Consider the following 21,613-nt stretch of genomic DNA (forward strand, 5'->3'; position numbering starts at 1 on the left):
AATTCTGTTTGAATTGTAGCTGTTTTCATATTTTGTTTGTTTTGACGGAAAACATTTTTCAGAATTTGGTTTGTTAAGAGATGAAGTAATATTTTTCCAAATCCGGAAAATAGATTTTCAGTGGTGGAGAACTTTAGTGTTAGTCTATCAAGGACCTTCCAGTTCTTTCTCTGCGTAATAGAATATACTCTCTCTGTCCCAGAATAGTTGTTACACTCTCTTGGGCACACAGTTTACTGCGATAAGTAGTAGTGTGGTTATCAATTGTTATTTTATTGAAAAAGTAGATGTGATAGGAATAAGTGAGGTATTTTTTTAATTGAATGAGAGAGGGTGTGGGGACAAAAAAAAAATTAGTGGGAAGAGAGAGACAATATAATAATTGTGGGGTCATTCCTAATTTAGAAGTGTATCAACTAATCTGGGACGGACGAAAAAGGAAAGTGTAACAACTAATCTGGGACGGAGGGAGTACGAGAAAATGCAACTTGTGGTCCGTTTTGGCACGGACGCTGTCCAAAACATTGGTTTATATTTTATACATGACATTTAAGTTTGTTGAATTGCAGTACGGTCTAAAATGGTGTCGAAGGATTTATCTTTATTTTGCTAGTTTATTTTATCAGAAGCTGACTGGAATGTTTCTTATAAAACTAGCTAGTGTCTAAGACCTTTCTACCACCACCAACCCCCTCCTCCCTAAAGAAAATGCAACTTGTATCTCGATTGCAGTAAATAATAAGCAAAAATGACTTGTTGCTAATTAAGTACTTCTAATATAGTAGTCAGTATACGTAGTAATAATGCACTTAATTATTGAACGTTCTTCTCGAGTTGTACATTTTTAAATAGAATTGCAACATGTGATGCATGACACGTCTTCTAACCTTTAGTGTTGATTAATCCTTTGATTCAGATGCTGCCAATGCGGAGATGACGAGCCTGCAGTAGTGCAGTTTTATGTTCCATATGAAGCAGAAATCAGTACCCATATTTCCTCAGAAGAACCTTCATGTCAGCATAGCTTCGTTGCTTTGAAAATTTCTCACTTGTAATGTAAGTCTTATAGATTGAATTTTCTTTCATAATTTACTTAGTATTCTGATCAGAGATAAGGAAATTAGTTATGGAAAAAACTTGAAAAGATAGCTTCAGAACTATCATATTACCTTCTAATTACTTGCTACATTGATTAGGTGTTAGTGAATTCAAGAACATAATGGATCGAACCCATCCCTGGCCTGTTTTCGGGATGGTATATTAGTAAATTTTATAGCATTTAGTATCCTCTGATAATTTTTATTGATTGGACTGTATTTCCCTGTGGTGATAGATCATACCTTGATCCATCCTTCTTCAATATATACACATACCCAGAATTATTGTAGACCAATCTCTGACCTGAAATTTCCGGGTTTGCTGGGTCATTAGTGCCACTACTGTAGTAAGCACCATAGGCATAACCAGTTGTTAGGTCCCTGGAATTGATCGGGAACGAGGTTTAGATCAGGAATCAAACGTAACTAGAACTTCCCCAGTGGATTATGGACCGTGGTGCACAATGAGCATGGTGCACCTAAAAACATATGTGCACATGTAAAAGATATCTTAACTTGTGTCCTTGGTTGTTTAATACTTCATATGTGTTGCTTGGATTCTACGTGATTGCCATACCGGGAGGATATCTTATCCATGTAGCCGACTTCATCCTTTTGGGCTAAAGACTATGATATTGTTGTTGTTGTTGTCGTTGTTGTCGTATCAGTTTGATTCATGGGGTTTTCATTTTCCCAATCTTTAGATCAATACATTAGTACTTTGTTCGACTACTTTGCTGATTAACTGTGTGATTTAGATTATAGACAAAGTCCATTGATATCTGTCATCCTTCTGAGTAACAAGAGGTTGTATAACAAAGAGGCTATATTTTGGATTCCATCATTGCGTACTTCCTGCAACTTTTCTCTATTGAGTCCTTAATTATCTATCACTGGACTGCAGCGAGTTCATATTTTCACATTTCTGTCACAGTAAAAGTACATTTGTAAATGAAGACGGTATATATGTTAAAGCTTATTTGTATGCCCCCCATTCTAAAAGCCTCTCCATTTGGATACATCAGCTAGTTCGAATGTTTTAGTCTTTTGAGCATATGGATGTATGATATGTATGCTAAGTCCTAAGTCCTAACTTTCTGTGTTGATCGTTCCTGTGGTTCAGATTGTGCGAATGAGGAAATGCCTAGCATGTGAACGTGTGTGCCTCCATCAACATGTAAAGAGAACCTTCATGCTTGTACAATTTCGTTGAAAGTTCTGCCTCCTGTAAGTGCTACCATGTCAATTTCTTTTATGATCTTTGTTCGTTTTATTACAAATATGGTGTATAACTGTATATGCCATTTTATGATAAGATGAAGATTGAAGACAGTAGTTAATGGCAGAGAAATTGTAAGAGAACTTCGATGCCGATCATAGTTTCCGAAATAGATCATTAACTCCTACATCTGCAGCATTGCTACAAATATAGGGATACTTAAGGTATATCCTTCCATGCCTTAAAAATTCTGCCCATTAGGTCGGGCCAAACTTTGGGCCGAAGTTTTCTGCCCAAAACCCGCTATTTCGGGACATTTTCTGGCCAGGCCAAATTTATAACTAAAATTTCAATTTTGAATTGCCCAAAAGTCCAAAACCCACCAAAAAGTTTTAAAATTGGGTTGGACTGGGCCGGGTCAGGTCAAACTTTGGGGTGAACTTTTCTGCCAAAACCCGCTATTCGGGCCAAAAATAGTGGGCTTTCGGGCAATTTTTGCCAAATTTATATTTTGAGTAGCCCAAAAGGCCAAAACCACCAAAAAATTTACAATCGGATTGGGCCCAAATAACGGGCCTAACATGTCTGCACAAAGCCCGCTAATTTTTAGGCCAGGCTAGTGGGCCGGGCTCATGATGATCGGGTCTAAGCTTAAGGCTCTGTTTTATTCACCTTATTTCCACATATTGCAGTAAAAATAAGATGAGATAAGTTCATTTAAGTTCAGATAAGATAAGTTCGGAAAAACAAGGGTTGACCAAGTACAATTTATAACTAAAAGTTCTAATAAGTTCAGATAAAGTTCAGTTAAGTTCAGATAAGATAAGTTCAGAAATAAGTGAAAATCAGGTGAATAAAACGCACCCTAAGTTGTTGGAATTAGGTTTCTGTGAAGATACTCTTAGTAAGCTTGCTAATAAAATCGCAAAGAAAATTTATGTCTACAGACATTATTCATAATAACACCAACAGTTGAAATTACCGGGTTAATAAGATTTGATTTACATTTCGGTTTTCTTTAGGTGCTAGTCCCTACAGAGGCTGATGGCTATACTACCAGCTTATCACTAATGTAAAAATAAAATGAAACAGAATATAGTATACTACTTTATCTGGGCAGGTTTAATATTGAGTAGTAACTGAAAATGAGGATGGGCAAGGAAGATTATCAGGAACTTCAGCAAGACCTTCTAACATCTGTGTGACTGTTCGCATTGTTGGTCGAACACTTGGGTCTTCTTGAATACACCAAAGAGCAACCATTACAAACTTCTTCAGTCTAATCATGTCAGTAATTGCCTCCATGTCATCATTAACAAGTGAATTTAATCTATTTGATTGATAGCAATCAAATGCCCAATCTGTCAAAATTGCTCCTTCCCCTTCAAAGAGATCCATGCATACACTCTTTCTACAACATATGATCTCCAATAGTAGAACCCCAAAGCTATAGACATCTACCTTCACTGTGACCGGCTTGTTTCTGAACCATTCAGGGGCAACATAACCTTTGGTTCCTCGAACTGCAGTATTTGTTTGGGTTTGATTTAGAATCAAAAGCTTAGCCAAACCAAAATCAGAAATCCGAGCATTTTGATATTCATCTAAAAGTATGTTTTGGGGCTTTATATCACAATGAATGATCTGAGTGCTGCACTCCTCATGCAAGTATAATAGCCCCTTTGCTGTCCCCTGAGCAATTAGGACTCTTTCAATCCAGCTTGGTTTGGAGTCGCGAAAAATGTAGTCTGCTAAGCTACCATTGCTCATATATTCATAAACTAACAGCCTTTGGTCTTCCTCCTTGCAAAACCCTACAAGCTGAACTAGATTCTTGTGATGTGTTTGGCCAATCACATTCACTTCAGTTTTGAACTCCTTATCTGTATCACCTGATATTCGATCTAACTTCTTAACAGCAACAAAAGTTGAAAGACCTCCTCCACTGATCATGCCCTTGTAAACTATACCAAAAGATCCTCTTCCCAACTCTTCCTGGAACCCATTTGTAGCCTCATTGAGCTCTTGGTAGCTGAAATAATGGACCTTACTGTACGCCCTCAATGTTTTCCTCTGGACCTCATCAAAGCCTTTCAGTTGCTTCTTATGATAAGTGAAGAAAATTCCGAGACCAATTGCAGTTAGGAGCAGTATATTAACAGATACAGAGCCACCGATCAGAACTTTGTTTAGAGCTTTCGTTTTGTTTTTTGCTGTCAAAGGAGGGAAGTTAACATAAGGATTGAGTGGGTCATTGGAAATGTTAGCTTTCCTTACCTTTATCCAAAAACCATCGGTTACTGAACTGTCTGTTCTTCCATTAAAAAGTGGTGCCTTCTTCTTCCAACAACCAGAATTATCACCAAATAGCTGGAAAGAGGCAGCAGCGCAGTAGCAGTCTTTCAGACAAGCATTCTTGCAATCCTCTTCATTGTTAGAACTAACCCTTTCATAATCATTGTATGTAAAATCAGTATTTGTAAGCCGTACTAAGTTGTACTCATCCTTCATGGATATCTCTGCAGCATTTCCTTCACAACTCTGTAGCTTGAAATTGGGTTTACACCTCCCGAATTGATCATCTGGATCAAGGCGGGAGTAACCTAGTGGGCACGTACATACGGGCCTTTTATCAGCATTAAGGCTGCAAATGCTGTTAGACCCACAAATTCCGGTGCCTAAATTTCGCATGGCCCTTTCGATACACATATTGCGAGGTGTTATCTGAAACAAGGACCAACCATCAGTGACTGATGTTTTTGGGGCAGAATACAACATTAGAATGCCGTCAAAGGCCAAGATAAATCTCTGATAATAATCTTTTGAGGGTGTGTAATTCTCAGGTAACATATTATACATCGACCCATCTTTTCTCAATATGTACATATACCCTGACTCATTGTACACGAATCTCTGGGTATGACCTGCATTTGAAATGTCACTAATATGATAGGCTTCATAGGCATAGCCTGTTGTTAGGTCTGTGGCATTGAGAGCCATGGTTCCATCAGAGGTCAGACGGTACTGGAACCTTCCTGTTGTGAAATTAGTCTCTGATAGTCGAGAACTAATCGCCTCATTACTTCCCAATGACATACCAGGCAGCAAGGTGTCTGTGGGATGGTCAAAGCTCTGCCAAACTGGATTGTCATTGCTGCTTCTTTTTAGGGCGAAATTACCAGTATCGTTTATGAAACCATAGCTCACCCCACCACCAACACCGCTTAGCTCGTTAGAGGTGTTCCATAAGTTGTTTCCTTGAGGGTCACTGAGAACTAATCCCTCATTAGCAGTTATCTGTACTGATGATCCTTGGGGAACAGGATTGCCCTCATTAGCGCTCCAGACTACGGTGTCTGGAATCTTGGCAAACCAGATGGAGAGCAAAAAGAGATTTCTGGTGTTAGGAAGTTGATGAAAGCCAAAGGCAAAATCGCCGGAAGGTGAAAGCCATGATGAGCCATTGGTGGCGGCTACAAGAGATCGGCCAACTGGTATATTACCAGTATTTTGTGCAGCAGTAGGTGATAAAAGTAGGACTGTTTGTGTTAAGAAGAAGATTATATAAGAAAGAAGACATGCCATTGCAAGAAGAGTGAATAGGTGATGAGATTACAGGAGTTCAAGACTAGCACTATAAAGCTAGTGATTTTTTTTGTTTTTATTAGCAATAATAGTAAGACATGGAAGTTTGAAGTCAACTAAAGTCAATGATCTGGTTTTGTTTGTTTTATTAGTGAGAACTCTATTAAGAAATGTCAGGGAACACAAAGTTGACCAAATCTGTTTGAATTATAGCTGTTTCCACATTCTGTTTGTTTTGACGGAAAACATTTTCCATATTCAATGAAGAATTTTTTTCTAAATCTGGAAAGTAGATTTTCAATGGCGGAAAACTTTAGTGTTAATCTATCAAGGTCCTTCTAGTTCGTTCTCTGCGTAACATAATATACGAGAAAATGTAAGTTGTGGTCCGTTGTGGCCCGGCTGCTGTCCAATTTGGCCACTGTGTACTAGTCAATTGTAATAATACATGTGTTAGTTGAACTTTCTCTTTTGTTATACCCTTTCATGAAGTGTTATTTGATATGACTGTATGATGGATAAGGAGACTAGTCCTGGAAAAATGATTGGTTTATACTTTATACATTACGTGTTAAGTTTGTCGAATTGCAGTACGGTCTATAATGGTGTCCTTATACGTCCCTCATAGAAGGATCTATCTTTAGTTTGCTGGTTTATTTTATCAGAAGCTGACTGGAAAGTTCTTATAAAACTAGCTAGTGTCTAATAAGACCTTTCTACCACCACCAACGCGGTGTAAAGAAAATGTAACTTGTATGGAAACTACAGTAAAAAAATAAGCGAAAATGCAACTTGTGGCTAATTAAGTATTACTACTATAGTAGTCAGTACTCAGTAGTAGTGATAATGTACTTATTGAACGTTCTTCTCGAGTTGTACATTTTTAAATAGAATTGCAACATGTGATGCATGACACGTCTTCTAACCTTTAGTGTTGATTAATCCTTTGATTCAGATGTTGCCAATGCGGAGATGACGAGCCTGCAGTAGTGCAGTTTTATGTTCCATATGAAGCAGAAATCAGTACCCATATTTCCTCAGAAGAACCTTCATGTCAGCATAGCTTCGTTGCTTTGAAAATTTCTCACTTGTAATGTAAGTCTTATAGATTGAATTTTCTTTCATAATTTACTTAGTATTCTGATCAGAGATAAGGAAATTAGTTATGGAAAAAACTTGAAAAGATAGCTTCAGAACTATCATATTACCTTCTAATTACTTGCTACATTGATTAGGTGTTAGTGAATTCAAGAACATAATGGAACGAACCCATCCCTGGCCTGTTTTCGGGATGGTATATTAGTAAATTTTATAGCATTTAGTATCCTCTGATAATTTTTATTGATTGGACTGTATTTCCCTGTGGTGATAGATCATACCTTGATCCATCCTTCTTCAATATATACACATACCCAGAATTATTGTAGACCAATCTCTGACCTGAAATTTCCGGGTTTGCTGGGTCATTAGTGCCACTACTGTAGTAAGCACCATAGGCATAACCAGTTGTTAGGTCCCTGGAATTGATCGGGAACGAGGTTTAGATCAGGAATCAAACGTAACTAGAACTTCCCCAGTGGATTATGGACCGTGGTGCACAATGAGCATGGTGCACCTAAAAACATATGTGCACATGTAAAAGATATCTTAACTTGTGTCCTTGGTTGTTTAATACTTCATATGTGTTGCTTGGATTCTACGTGATTGCCATACCGGGAGGATATCTTATCCATGTAGCCGACTTCATCCTTTTGGGCTAAAGACTATGATATTGTTGTTGTTGTTGTCGTTGTTGTCGTATCAGTTTGATTCATGGGGTTTTCATTTTCCCAATCTTTAGATCAATACATTAGTACTTTGTTCGACTACTTTGCTGATTAACTGTGTGATTTAGATTATAGACAAAGTCCATTGATATCTGTCATCCTTCTGAGTAACAAGAGGTTGTATAACAAAGAGGCTATATTTTGGATTCCATCATTGCGTACTTCCTGCAACTTTTCTCTATTGAGTCCTTAATTATCTATCACTGGACTGCAGCGAGTTCATATTTTCACATTTCTGTCACAGTAAAAGTACATTTGTAAATGAAGACGGTATATATGTTAAAGCTTATTTGTATGCCCCCCATTCTAAAAGCCTCTCCATTTGGATACATCAGCTAGTTCGAATGTTTTAGTCTTTTGAGCATATGGATGTATGATATGTATGCTAAGTCCTAAGTCCTAACTTTCTGTGTTGATCGTTCCTGTGGTTCAGATTGTGCGAATGAGGAAATGCCTAGCATGTGAACGTGTGTGCCTCCATCAACATGTAAAGAGAACCTTCATGCTTGTACAATTTCGTTGAAAGTTCTGCCTCCTGTAAGTGCTACCATGTCAATTTCTTTTATGATCTTTGTTCGTTTTATTACAAATATGGTGTATAACTGTATATGCCATTTTATGATAAGATGAAGATTGAAGACAGTAGTTAATGGCAGAGAAATTGTAAGAGAACTTCGATGCCGATCATAGTTTCCGAAATAGATCATTAACTCCTACATCTGCAGCATTGCTACAAATATAGGGATACTTAAGGTATATCCTTCCATGCCTTAAAAATTCTGCCCATTAGGTCGGGCCAAACTTTGGGCCGAAGTTTTCTGCCCAAAACCCGCTATTTCGGGACATTTTCTGGCCAGGCCAAATTTATAACTAAAATTTCAATTTTGAATTGCCCAAAAGTCCAAAACCCACCAAAAAGTTTTAAAATTGGGTTGGACTGGGCCGGGTCAGGTCAAACTTTGGGGTGAACTTTTCTGCCAAAACCCGCTATTCGGGCCAAAAATAGTGGGCTTTCGGGCAATTTTTGCCAAATTTATATTTTGAGTAGCCCAAAAGGCCAAAACCACCAAAAAATTTACAATCGGATTGGGCCCAAATAACGGGCCTAACATGTCTGCACAAAGCCCGCTAATTTTTAGGCCAGGCTAGTGGGCCGGGCTCATGATGATCGGGTCTAAGCTTAAGGCTCTGTTTTATTCACCTTATTTCCACATATTGCAGTAAAAATAAGATGAGATAAGTTCATTTAAGTTCAGATAAGATAAGTTCGGAAAAACAAGGGTTGACCAAGTACAATTTATAACTAAAAGTTCTAATAAGTTCAGATAAAGTTCAGTTAAGTTCAGATAAGATAAGTTCAGAAATAAGTGAAAATCAGGTGAATAAAACGCACCCTAAGTTGTTGGAATTAGGTTTCTGTGAAGATACTCTTAGTAAGCTTGCTAATAAAATCGCAAAGAAAATTTATGTCTACAGACATTATTCATAATAACACCAACAGTTGAAATTACCGGGTTAATAAGATTTGATTTACATTTCGGTTTTCTTTAGGTGCTAGTCCCTACAGAGGCTGATGGCTATACTACCAGCTTATCACTAATGTAAAAATAAAATGAAACAGAATATAGTATACTACTTTATCTGGGCAGGTTTAATATTGAGTAGTAACTGAAAATGAGGATGGGCAAGGAAGATTATCAGGAACTTCAGCAAGACCTTCTAACATCTGTGTGACTGTTCGCATTGTTGGTCGAACACTTGGGTCTTCTTGAATACACCAAAGAGCAACCATTACAAACTTCTTCAGTCTAATCATGTCAGTAATTGCCTCCATGTCATCATTAACAAGTGAATTTAATCTATTTGATTGATAGCAATCAAATGCCCAATCTGTCAAAATTGCTCCTTCCCCTTCAAAGAGATCCATGCATACACTCTTTCTACAACATATGATCTCCAATAGTAGAACCCCAAAGCTATAGACATCTACCTTCACTGTGACCGGCTTGTTTCTGAACCATTCAGGGGCAACATAACCTTTGGTTCCTCGAACTGCAGTATTTGTTTGGGTTTGATTTAGAATCAAAAGCTTAGCCAAACCAAAATCAGAAATCCGAGCATTTTGATATTCATCTAAAAGTATGTTTTGGGGCTTTATATCACAATGAATGATCTGAGTGCTGCACTCCTCATGCAAGTATAATAGCCCCTTTGCTGTCCCCTGAGCAATTAGGACTCTTTCAATCCAGCTTGGTTTGGAGTCGCGAAAAATGTAGTCTGCTAAGCTACCATTGCTCATATATTCATAAACTAACAGCCTTTGGTCTTCCTCCTTGCAAAACCCTACAAGCTGAACTAGATTCTTGTGATGTGTTTGGCCAATCACATTCACTTCAGTTTTGAACTCCTTATCTGTATCACCTGATATTCGATCTAACTTCTTAACAGCAACAAAAGTTGAAAGACCTCCTCCACTGATCATGCCCTTGTAAACTATACCAAAAGATCCTCTTCCCAACTCTTCCTGGAACCCATTTGTAGCCTCATTGAGCTCTTGGTAGCTGAAATAATGGACCTTACTGTACGCCCTCAATGTTTTCCTCTGGACCTCATCAAAGCCTTTCAGTTGCTTCTTATGATAAGTGAAGAAAATTCCGAGACCAATTGCAGTTAGGAGCAGTATATTAACAGATACAGAGCCACCGATCAGAACTTTGTTTAGAGCTTTCGTTTTGTTTTTTGCTGTCAAAGGAGGGAAGTTAACATAAGGATTGAGTGGGTCATTGGAAATGTTAGCTTTCCTTACCTTTATCCAAAAACCATCGGTTACTGAACTGTCTGTTCTTCCATTAAAAAGTGGTGCCTTCTTCTTCCAACAACCAGAATTATCACCAAATAGCTGGAAAGAGGCAGCAGCGCAGTAGCAGTCTTTCAGACAAGCATTCTTGCAATCCTCTTCATTGTTAGAACTAACCCTTTCATAATCATTGTATGTAAAATCAGTATTTGTAAGCCGTACTAAGTTGTACTCATCCTTCATGGATATCTCTGCAGCATTTCCTTCACAACTCTGTAGCTTGAAATTGGGTTTACACCTCCCGAATTGATCATCTGGATCAAGGCGGGAGTAACCTAGTGGGCACGTACATACGGGCCTTTTATCAGCATTAAGGCTGCAAATGCTGTTAGACCCACAAATTCCGGTGCCTAAATTTCGCATGGCCCTTTCGATACACATATTGCGAGGTGTTATCTGAAACAAGGACCAACCATCAGTGACTGATGTTTTTGGGGCAGAATACAACATTAGAATGCCGTCAAAGGCCAAGATAAATCTCTGATAATAATCTTTTGAGGGTGTGTAATTCTCAGGTAACATATTATACATCGACCCATCTTTTCTCAATATGTACATATACCCTGACTCATTGTACACGAATCTCTGGGTATGACCTGCATTTGAAATGTCACTAATATGATAGGCTTCATAGGCATAGCCTGTTGTTAGGTCTGTGGCATTGAGAGCCATGGTTCCATCAGAGGTCAGACGGTACTGGAACCTTCCTGTTGTGAAATTAGTCTCTGATAGTCGAGAACTAATCGCCTCATTACTTCCCAATGACATACCAGGCAGCAAGGTGTCTGTGGGATGGTCAAAGCTCTGCCAAACTGGATTGTCATTGCTGCTTCTTTTTAGGGCGAAATTACCAGTATCGTTTATGAAACCATAGCTCACCCCACCACCAACACCGCTTAGCTCGTTAGAGGTGTTCCATAAGTTGTTTCCTTGAGGGTCACTGAGAACTAATCCCTCATTAGCAGTTATCTGTACTGATGATCCTTGGGGAACAGGATTGCCCTCATTAGCGCTCCAGACTACGGTGTCTGGAATCTTGGCAAACCAGATGGAGAGCAAAAAGAGATTTCTGGTGTTAGGAAGTTGATGAAAGCCAAAGGCAAAATCGCCGGAAGGTGAAAGCCATGATGAGCCATTGGTGGCGGCTACAAGAGATCGGCCAACTGGTATATTACCAGTATTTTGTGCAGCAGTAGGTGATAAAAGTAGGACTGTTTGTGTTAAGAAGAAGATTATATAAGAAAGAAGACATGCCATTGCAAGAAGAGTGAATAGGTGATGAGATTACAGGAGTTCAAGACTAGCACTATAAAGCTAGTGATTTTTTTTGTTTTTATTAGCAATAATAGTAAGACATGGAAGTTTGAAGTCAACTAAAGTCAATGATCTGGTTTTGTTTGTTTTATTAGTGAGAACTCTATTAAGAAATGTCAGGGAACACAAAGTTGACCAAATCTGTTTGAATTATAGCTGTTTCCACATTCTGTTTGTTTTGACGGAAAACATTTTCCATATTCAATGAAGAATTTTTTTCTAAATCTGGAAAGTAGATTTTCAATGGCGGAAAACTTTAGTGTTAATCTATCAAGGTCCTTCTAGTTCGTTCTCTGCGTAACATAATATACGAGAAAATGTAAGTTGTGGTCCGTTGTGGCCCGGCTGCTGTCCAATTTGGCCACTGTGTACTAGTCAATTGTAATAATACATGTGTTAGTTGAACTTTCTCTTTTGTTATACCCTTTCATGAAGTGTTATTTGATATGACTGTATGATGGATAAGGAGACTAGTCCTGGAAAAATGATTGGTTTATACTTTATACATTACGTGTTAAGTTTGTCGAATTGCAGTACGGTCTATAATGGTGTCCTTATACGTCCCTCATAGAAGGATCTATCTTTAGTTTGCTGGTTTATTTTATCAGAAGCTGACTGGAAAGTTCTTATAAAACTAGCTAGTGTCTAATAAGACCTTTCTACCACCACCAACGCGGTGTAAAGAAAATGTAACTTGTATGGAAACTACAGTAAAAAAATAAGCGAAAATGCAACTTGTGGCTAATTAAGTATTACTACTATAGTAGTCAGTACTCAGTAGTAGTGATAATGTACTTATTGAACGTTCTTCTCGAGTTGTACATTTTTAAATAGAATTGCAACATGTGATGCATGACACGTCTTCTAACCTTTAGTGTTGATTAATCCTTTGATTCAGATGTTGCCAATGCGGAGATGACGAGCCTGCAGTAGTGCAGTTTTATGTTCCATATGAAGCAGAAATCAGTACCCATATTTCCTCAGAAGAACCTTCATGTCAGCATAGCTTCGTTGCTTTGAAAATTTCTCACTTGTAATGTAAGTCTTATAGATTGAATTTTCTTTCATAATTTACTTAGTATTCTGATCAGAGATAAGGAAATTAGTTATGGAAAAAACTTGAAAAGATAGCTTCAGAACTATCATATTACCTTCTAATTACTTGCTACATTGATTAGGTGTTAGTGAATTCAAGAACATAATGGAACGAACCCATCCCTGGCCTGTTTTCGGGATGGTATATTAGTAAATTTTATAGCATTTAGTATCCTCTGATAATTTTTATTGATTGGACTGTATTTCCCTGTGGTGATAGATCATACCTTGATCCATCCTTCTTCAATATATACACATACCCAGAATTATTGTAGACCAATCTCTGACCTGAAATTTCCGGGTTTGCTGGGTCATTAGTGCCACTACTGTAGTAAGCACCATAGGCATAACCAGTTGTTAGGTCCCTGGAATTGATCGGGAACGAGGTTTAGATCAGGAATCAAACGTAACTAGAACTTCCCCAGTGGATTATGGACCGTGGTGCACAATGAGCATGGTGCACCTAAAAAACATATGTGCACATGTAAAAGATATCTTAACTTGTGTCCTTGGTTGTTTAATACTTCATATGTGTTGCTTGGATTCTACGTGATTGCCATATCGGGAGGATATCTTATCCATGTAGCCGACTTCATCCTTTTGGGCTAAAGACTATGATATTGTTGTTGTTGTTGTCGTTGTTGTCGTATCAGTTTGATTCATGGGGTTTTCATTTTCCCAATCTTTAGATCAATACATTAGTACTTTGTTCGACTACTTTGCTGATTAACTGTGTGATTTAGATTATAGACAAAGTCCATTGATATCTGTCATCCTTCTGAGTAACAAGAGGTTGTATAACAAAGAGGCTATATTTTGGATTCCATCATTGCGTACTTCCTGCAACTTTTCTCTATTGAGTCCTTAATTATCTATCACTGGGCTGCAGCGAGTTCATATTTTCACATTTCTGTCACAGTAAAAGTACATTTGTAAATGAAGACGGTATATATGTTAAAGCTTATTTGTATGCCCCCCATTCTAAAAGCCTCTCCATTTGGATACATCAGCTAGTTCGAATGTTTTAGTCTTTTGAGCATATGGATGTATGATATGTATGCTAAGTCCTAAGTCCTAACTTTCTGTGTTGATCGTTCCTGTGGTTCAGATTGTGCGAATGAGGAAATGCCTAGCATGTGAACGTGTGTGCCTCCATCAACATGTAAAGAGAACCTTCATGCCTGTACAATTTCGTTGAAAGTTCTGCCTCCTGTAAGTGCTACCATGTCAATTTCTTTTATGATCTTTGTTCGTTTTATTACAAATATGGTGTATAACTGTATATGCCATTTTATGATAAGATGAAGATTGAAGACAGTAGTTAATGGCAGAGAAATTGTAAGAGAACTTCGATGCCGATCATAGTTTCCGAAATAGATCATTAACTCCTACATCTGCAGCATTGCTACAAATATAGGGATACTTAAGGCATATCCTTCCATGCCTTAAAAATTCTGCCCATTAGGTCGGGCCAAACTTCGGGCCGAATTTTTCTGCCCAAACCCCCTATTTCGGGACATTTTCTGGCCGGGCCAAATTTATAACTAAAATTTCAATTTTGAGTTGCCGAACACCCAACAAAAAATTTTAAAATTGGATTGGACTAGGCCGGGTCGGGTCAAACTTCGAGGCGAACTTTTCTGCCAAAAATAGTGGGCTTTCAGGCGATTTTTGCCAAATTTATATTTTGAGTAGCTCAAAAGGCCCAAACCCACAAAAAGTTTACAATCAGACCGGGCCCGAATAACGGGCCTAAAATGTCAGTCCAAAACTCGCTATTTTTAGCAGGGCGGTCCCATGATGATCAGGTCTAACCTTAAGGCTCTGTTCAGTTCACCTTATTTCCACTTATTTCCCATGATGACCAAGTACAATTTATAACTAAACTAAGTTTTAACAAGTTCAGATAAGTTCAGTTAAGTTCAGATAAGATAAGTTCAGAAAAAATAAGTGAAAATCAGATGAATAGAACGCACCTTTAAGTTGTTGGAATTAGGTTTCTGTGAAGATAATCTACTAAGCTTGCTAATAAAATTTCAAAGAAAATTTATGTCTACTTACATTATTCATAATGACACCAACAGTTGAAATTTTCCGGGTTAATAAAACTTAATTTACAGTTCGGTTTTCATTTGGTGCTAGAGCCTACTGAGGCTGATGGCTACACTACCAGCTTATCACTAATGTAAAAATAAAATTGAACAGAATAAAGAATACTGGGCATGTTTAATATTGGGTAGTAACTGAAAATGAGGTTGGACAAGGAAGGTTATTAGGCACTTCAGCAAGACCTTCTAGCATCTGTGTGACTGTTCGCATTGTTGGTCGAACACTTGGGTCTTCTTGAATACACCAAAGTGCAACCATTACAAACTTCTTCAGTCTAATCATGTCAGTAATTGCCTCCATGTCATCATTAACAAGTGAATCTAATCTATTTGATTGGTAGCAATCAAATGCCCAATCTGTCAAAATGGCTCCTTCCGCTTCAATGAGATCCATGCATACACTCTTTCTACAACATATGATCTCTAATAACAGAACCCCAAAGCTATAGACATCTACCTTTACTGTAATCGGCTTGTTTCTGAACCATTCAGGGGCAACATAACCTTTGGTTCCTCGGACTGCAGTATTTGTTTGGGTTTGATTTAGAATCAAAAGCTTAGCCAAACCAAAATCAGAAATCCTAGCATTCTGATATTCATCTATAAGTATGTTTTGGGGCTTTATATCACAATGAATGATCTGGGTGCTGCACTCCTCGTGCAAGTACAATAGCCCCCTTGCTGTCCCCTGAGCAATTTTAACTCGATCTTTCCAGCTCGGCCTCAAACCATCAAAAAGGTAAGCTGCTAAGCTACCATTGCTCATATGTTCATAAACTAACAGCCTTTGATCATCCTCCTTGCAAAATCCTACAAGTTGTACTAGATTCTTGTGATGTGTCTGGCCAATCACATTAACTTCAGTTTTGAACTCCTTATCGGTATCACCTGACATTCTATCCAGCTTCTTAACAGCAACACAAGTTGAAAGACCTCCTCCACTGATCATGCCCTTGTAAACTATACCAAAAGACCCTCTTCCCAACTCTTCCTCGAACCCATTTGTAGCCTCATTGAGTTCTTGGTAGCTGAAATAATGGACCTTACTATATTCCCTCAATCTTTTCCTCTGGACCTCATCAAAGCCTTTGAGTTGCTTCTTATGATAAGCGAAGAAAATTCCGAGACCAATTGCAGTTAGAAGCAGTATATTAACAGATACAGAGCCACCGATCAGAACTTTGTTTAGAGCTTTCGTTTTGTTTTTTGCTGTCAAAGGAGGGAAGTTAACATAAGGATTGAGTGGGTTATTGGAAATGTTAGCGTTCCCTACCTTTATCCAAAAACCATCGGTTACTGAACTGTCTGTTCTTCCATTAGAAAGTGGTGCCTTCTTCTTCCAACAACCAGAATTACTACCAAATAGCGCGAAAGCGGCAGCAGCGCAGTAGCAGTCTTTCAGACAAGCATTCTTGCAATCCTCTTCATTGTTAGAATTAACCCTTTCATAATCATTGAAAACAAAATCAGTGTTTTGAAGCCGTACTAATTTGTAGTCACCCTTCATGGATATCTCTCCAGCATATCCTTCACAACTCTGTAGCTTGAAATCGGGTTTACAGCTCCCAAATTGGTCACTTGGATCAACGCGGGAGTAACCTCTTGGGCACGTACATACGAGCCTTCTATCAGCATCAAGGCTGCAAATGCTGTTAGACCCACAAATCCCAGTGCCTAAATTTCGCATGGCCTTTTCCGTACAGATATTGCCAGGTGTTATCTGAAACAAGGACCAACCATCAGTGACAGATTTTTTAGGGGCGGAATACCACATTAGAATGCCGTCAAAGGCCAAGATCAATCTCTGATAATAATCTTGTGACGGTGTGTAATTATCAGGTAACATATTATACCTCGACCCATCGTTTCTCAATATGTACATATACCCTGACTCATTGTACACATATCTCTGAGCCAGACCTAGATTTCCAGCGTCACTATAATGATAGGCATCATAGGCATAGCCGGTTGTTAGGTCTATGGCATTGAGAGCCATGCTTCCATCTGAGGTCAGACGGTACTGGAACCTTCCTGCTGTAAAATTAGTTTCTGACAGTCGAGAATTAATCACCCCATTAAATCCCAGTGACATACCAGGCAGCAAGGTGTCTGTGGGATGGTCAAAGCTCTGCCAAACTGGACTGTCGTTGCTGCTTCTTTTGAGGACGAAGTTACCGGTATCGTTTATGAAACCATACCTCACCCCACCACCACCACCACCACCATCGCTTAACTCGTCAGAGGTGTTCCATAAGTTGTTTCCTTGAGGGTCACTGAGAAGTAGGCCCTCATTTGCAGTTATCTGTACTCTTGATCCTTGAGGAACAGGATTTCCATCATTAGCATTCCAGACAACAGTGTCTGGAATCTTGGCATACCAGATGGCAAGCAAGAAAAGATTTCTGGTGTTAGGAAGTTGATGAAAGCCAAAGGCGAAATCGCCGGAAGGTGAAAGCCATGATGAGCCATTGGTGGCGGCTACGAGAGATCGGCCAACGTAACTGGTATATTACCAGCATTTTGTGCAGAAATAGGCGATAGAAGTAGGACTGTTTGTATTAAGAAGAAGAGTGTACAAGAAAGAAGACATGCCATTACAAGAAGAGTGAATAGATGATGAGATTACAGGAGTTCAAGACTAGCACTATAAAGCTAGTGAATTTTTTTGTTTTTATCAGCAATAATAGTAAGACATGGAAGTTTGAAGTCAACTAAGTCAATGATCTGGTTTTGTTTGTTTTATTAATGAGAACTGATTAAGAAATGTCAGAGGACACAAAAGTTGACCAAATCTGTTTGAATTATAGCTGTTTTCACATTCTGTTTGTTTTGACGGAAAACATTTTCCATATTTTGGTTTGTTAAGGGATGAAGATTTTTTTTCCATATCTGAAAAGTAGATTTTCAATGGTGGAAAACTTTAGTGTTAGTCTATCAAGGACCTTCTAGTTCGTTCTCTGCGTAACATAATATACGAGAAAATGTAACTTGTGGTCCTTTGTGGCCCGGCTGCTGTCCAATTTGGCCATTGCGTACTAGTCAATTGTAATAATACATGTGATAGTTGAACTTTCTCTTTTGTTATACACTTTCATGAAGTGTTATTTGATATGACTGTATGAGGGATAAGGTAATTAGTCCTGGAAAAATGATTGGTTTATACTTTATACATTACCTGTTATATTTGTCGAATTGCAGTACGGTCTAAAATGGTGTCCTTACCTCTCTCATAGAAGGATCTATATTTAGTTTGCTGGTTTATTTTATCAGAAGCTGACTGGAAAGTTCTTATAAAACTAGCTAGTGTCTAATAAGACCTTTCTACCACCACCAACGCGGTGTAAAGAAAATGCAACTTGTATCGAAACTACAGTAAAAAAATAATCGATAATGCAACTTGTGGCTAATTAAGTATTACTACTATAGTAGTCAGTACTCAGTAGTAGTGATAATGCACTTATTGAACTTTCTTCTCAAGTTGTACATTTTAAAATAGAATTGGAACATGTGATGCATGACGCGTTCTTCTAACCTTTAGTGTTGATTAATCCTTTGATTCAGATCATGCCAATGCGGAGATTACCAGACTGCAGTTTTCTGTTCCATACTTCTATATGAAGCAGAGAGCAGTACCCATATTTCCTCAGAAGAACCTTCATGTCAGCATAGCTTCGTTGCGTTGAAAAATTTCTCTCGCTCGTAATGTAAGTCTTATAGATTGAATTTTCTTTCATAATTTACTTGGTATTCTGATCATAGATAGGGAAATTAGTTATGGCAAAACATGAAAAGATAACTTTCATGCATACATTAGAACTACAACGGGTTATTGGGAGGGTCGGGTCAGGGTCAGGGTCGGTGCTGGTCAAAAGAGGGTCGGGTAATGAAAATGGTCAAATTTAGCTGGTCAATAATGGAAAGTCAAGGCGGGTCACGGGTCAATAATGGCAAGTCAAATGTTTGAAATGACTTTCTAGTAGTTGGAGAACATACAAGAAATTACTTCAGAATTTCTTATAGGGTGTACGTGACTATAAGGTTATGTTATACTTTCTCTGTCCCTTAAAGATTGCCCCATTTTCTGTTTTTGGTTGTCCCTTAAATATTGCCCCACTGTCTCTTTTAGGCCGTCCCTAAGGTTGTCCCACTGTCTCTTTTAGGCCGTCCCTTAAAGATTGCCCCATTTTCTGTTTTAGGTTGTTCCTTGAAGATTGTCCCACTGCCTCTTTTAGGCCATCCCTTAAAAGTTTCCCCATTTACCTCTTTTGTTGATTGGGTTGTCCTTGGCTCCTAATATCCCCTTTCAACTAGCTACTCGCTCAATACAACTCTTAACAAAGTGAAAAAAAAAGATGGTGCAAATGTGCAATAGGGAAAGTATGATTTGGCCTTTTTTTTTGAGATGCATATAAGCTTTCAAGAGACTACCACTCCCTCTAGCTTGTGGCCTATATGGTTTAGCTTTTTCCCCTCCCCTTTAATCCATTATGTATTAGATTATTTGTTCTTATCATATGTAAGTGTAACTCTTACTAAAAAGATGCAAGATTTGACCAATTTTGCAATTACCAACAACTGATCTTCCGAATCAGTTACGGTTTTAGTGTAATTTAAACTCGTAACATGTTATGTACGATTCAGAAATGTGACAACGTTTTATAAATATCCTAAAACAGTGTTCGGTTAGAAAGTGTATTTTAATTCTTCAAGTACATTGCACAGAACGAAAATCTGTTTTCTGAACTACTATGTGATTTTTCTGGCTTGCAGAGTACGGAATACTACTTCTGTTGCAAAATGATCTTTACATTAATATTTGTACAAATATTAAGAAAAAAGAGGGAGAGAGTGTAAAAATGTGGTTGGATACAATTAAATATGGATAAAGTAAGATAGAATGTATAAAAATGTGGGTATGTGTAAGAAAAGTCAATAAAAGTAAGAGAAAGTGAGTGGAAGGTTATAAATATTGTGGGGCTAAGGAGGGTAACATAGTAAATGTTAATGTCCAAAAATAGAATAAGGACAATGTAAAGGACATTATGAGACTAAAACGAAAAGTGTAAAGATCATTTTAAAACGGATGTAGTATGTCGTACTTTGTTTTCCAATATGGAAGATGGTGCCTATACAACGAGTTAATGAGTCAACGAAGGACCAGGTGCTTTGTTTTAGTTGACTACTTTTCATAGAGAAACTTCATACCAGTTTCATGATCATAATGCTTGTTCTAGTTGAGGAGCAATTTCGTTTCATGGTCTTCTGTCCTCTAAAAGTCAACTATTGGTGCGTTGACTAAATTAGGAATTTTGACTTGTTTGAGTAATCAATACTTCAATATCATCACTATTTTTATGTTCAATGTATACTGTTTTTGAATTTTGATGCTTAAATGAATTGCTGGTGTTTTCTTGTACTTGAGTGGGGAATTCTGTATTTAGAATTAATTAGTACTTTGTTTGTTCCTTTTTAATTTTCGTTTTAGCATTTGCACAAAAGTTAAGGCAGGGGACTAGATGTTTTAATTGTCTTATAACTCGGGTGGAAACTAGATGACACTGGGTCAGCCTGGGCCGGGCCAAGGCACAGTACATGCACAGAAAAAGCAAGGCCCCCCTCCAAAAAAAGCGAGGCACATTACAGTACATGCACAATACCACGTGAGCATGAAGCCGTGAGATGTGTATGGACCTCAATTTCATGGAAAAAGCATGACAAAATACGGCACGACAAAGCACGTTAAATTGAGTGAAATAAGGGTAAGACATGAGTCATGACGGCCCGGACGACATCCGACACATGAGTTTGGGTCGTGTCTGGATCACATTTTTTGAATTTCCAGTCCGGTCCGTCACGTAACAAGTGGACTTGGTGTCGGTTGAACCTATTTAGGCCCAAGTCCGTGGGCTCGATATGAAGCACGGCCTGACCGTGTCCATCTTTACCTATTGTCAACTGTAGTGCTGAAAGTGTTGACCAATCTCACTCGTTGGTTCATTGCAAATGCAAAGCATGTAATATTAAGCCACACAAATTTGAAGAGGCCGCACATGAAAAACAAAGCCCACTAAAGCACTCACAATTTTGCAAATTTATGTTCAGCCCATTGTCACATCTTGGCCCAGTAATTACAATTTACAAATCATAATCAACCTATTAAATAATCCCTCATATAGCCAAATTAAATTTGGTAAATTTCTATTGGATTAGGATTTTCAAATTTCAGATGGTATACCGTATCTTATTTAAAATATTATCATAGGTTTATTGTACATTTGAGCGTTACAAACACTTAGAATTGCGTGATTGTGTGTTGTTAGTTCAAGTACATCTACATGCACAACGACTTGCTAGTGTGTAGTAATATGCCACTTTGTTGCGCCTTAATTTGGTACATTAGTGATATTCACACTCTTATCATGCATCGGATGTTAAGCAATACTATAATTTTCAGTTTTCTATCCTTTATTTTTCATTTTGTTAAGATATTCATTTTGTTATTAGCATTTCAA

General features: G+C 38.1%; 3 protein-coding genes across 4 annotated transcripts; all 3 read right to left on the reverse strand.

Moving 5' to 3' along the window:
* Positions 1-3,186: 3,186 nt before the first annotated feature.
* Positions 3,187-6,210, reverse strand: LOC110802148 (G-type lectin S-receptor-like serine/threonine-protein kinase RLK1). Its single transcript, XM_022007582.2, has one exon. It carries the CDS (start codon positions 5,899-5,901, stop codon positions 3,439-3,441), a length of 2,463 nt encoding a protein of 820 aa, XP_021863274.2. The 5' UTR covers positions 5,902-6,210; the 3' UTR covers positions 3,187-3,438.
* A 2,916-nt stretch (positions 6,211-9,126) lies between these two features.
* Positions 9,127-12,150, reverse strand: LOC130472475 (G-type lectin S-receptor-like serine/threonine-protein kinase RLK1). The gene has a single exon (XM_056843594.1). The coding sequence runs from the start codon at positions 11,839-11,841 to the stop codon at positions 9,379-9,381; it is 2,463 nt and encodes an 820-aa protein (XP_056699572.1). The 5' UTR covers positions 11,842-12,150; the 3' UTR covers positions 9,127-9,378.
* A 2,877-nt stretch (positions 12,151-15,027) lies between these two features.
* Positions 15,028-17,761, reverse strand: LOC110802138 (G-type lectin S-receptor-like serine/threonine-protein kinase RLK1). Of its 2 annotated transcripts, XM_056843595.1 has the most exons (2): positions 16,955-17,759; positions 15,028-16,821 (listed from the first exon to the last, which is right to left on the reverse strand). In XM_056843595.1, the coding sequence occupies exon 2, from the start codon at positions 16,786-16,788 to the stop codon at positions 15,220-15,222; it is 1,569 nt and encodes a 522-aa protein (XP_056699573.1). In that variant the 5' UTR covers positions 16,789-16,821; positions 16,955-17,759; the 3' UTR covers positions 15,028-15,219. The 2 variants fall into 2 exon arrangements, with proteins under 2 accessions (XP_056699573.1, XP_021863262.2); XM_022007570.2 differs by having other exon boundaries at positions 15,028-17,761.
* Positions 17,762-21,613: the final 3,852 nt, after the last annotated feature.

The sequence above is a fragment of the Spinacia oleracea genome, chromosome 4 (assembly GCF_020520425.1).
Source record: "Spinacia oleracea cultivar Varoflay chromosome 4, BTI_SOV_V1, whole genome shotgun sequence".
In the NCBI taxonomy this organism is placed as follows: Eukaryota; Viridiplantae; Streptophyta; class Magnoliopsida; order Caryophyllales; family Amaranthaceae; genus Spinacia; species Spinacia oleracea.

What these genes read in the sequence shown, in the direction of transcription:
- LOC110802148 (XM_022007582.2), bottom strand. Translation starts at nt 5,901, where the DNA reads ATGGCATGTCTTCTTTCTTATATAATCTTCTTCTTAACACAAACAGTC.
- LOC130472475 (XM_056843594.1), bottom strand. Translation starts at nt 11,841, where the DNA reads ATGGCATGTCTTCTTTCTTATATAATCTTCTTCTTAACACAAACAGTC.
- LOC110802138 (XM_022007570.2), bottom strand. Translation starts at nt 17,193, where the DNA reads ATGTCACTGGGATTTAATGGGGTGATTAATTCTCGACTGTCAGAAACT.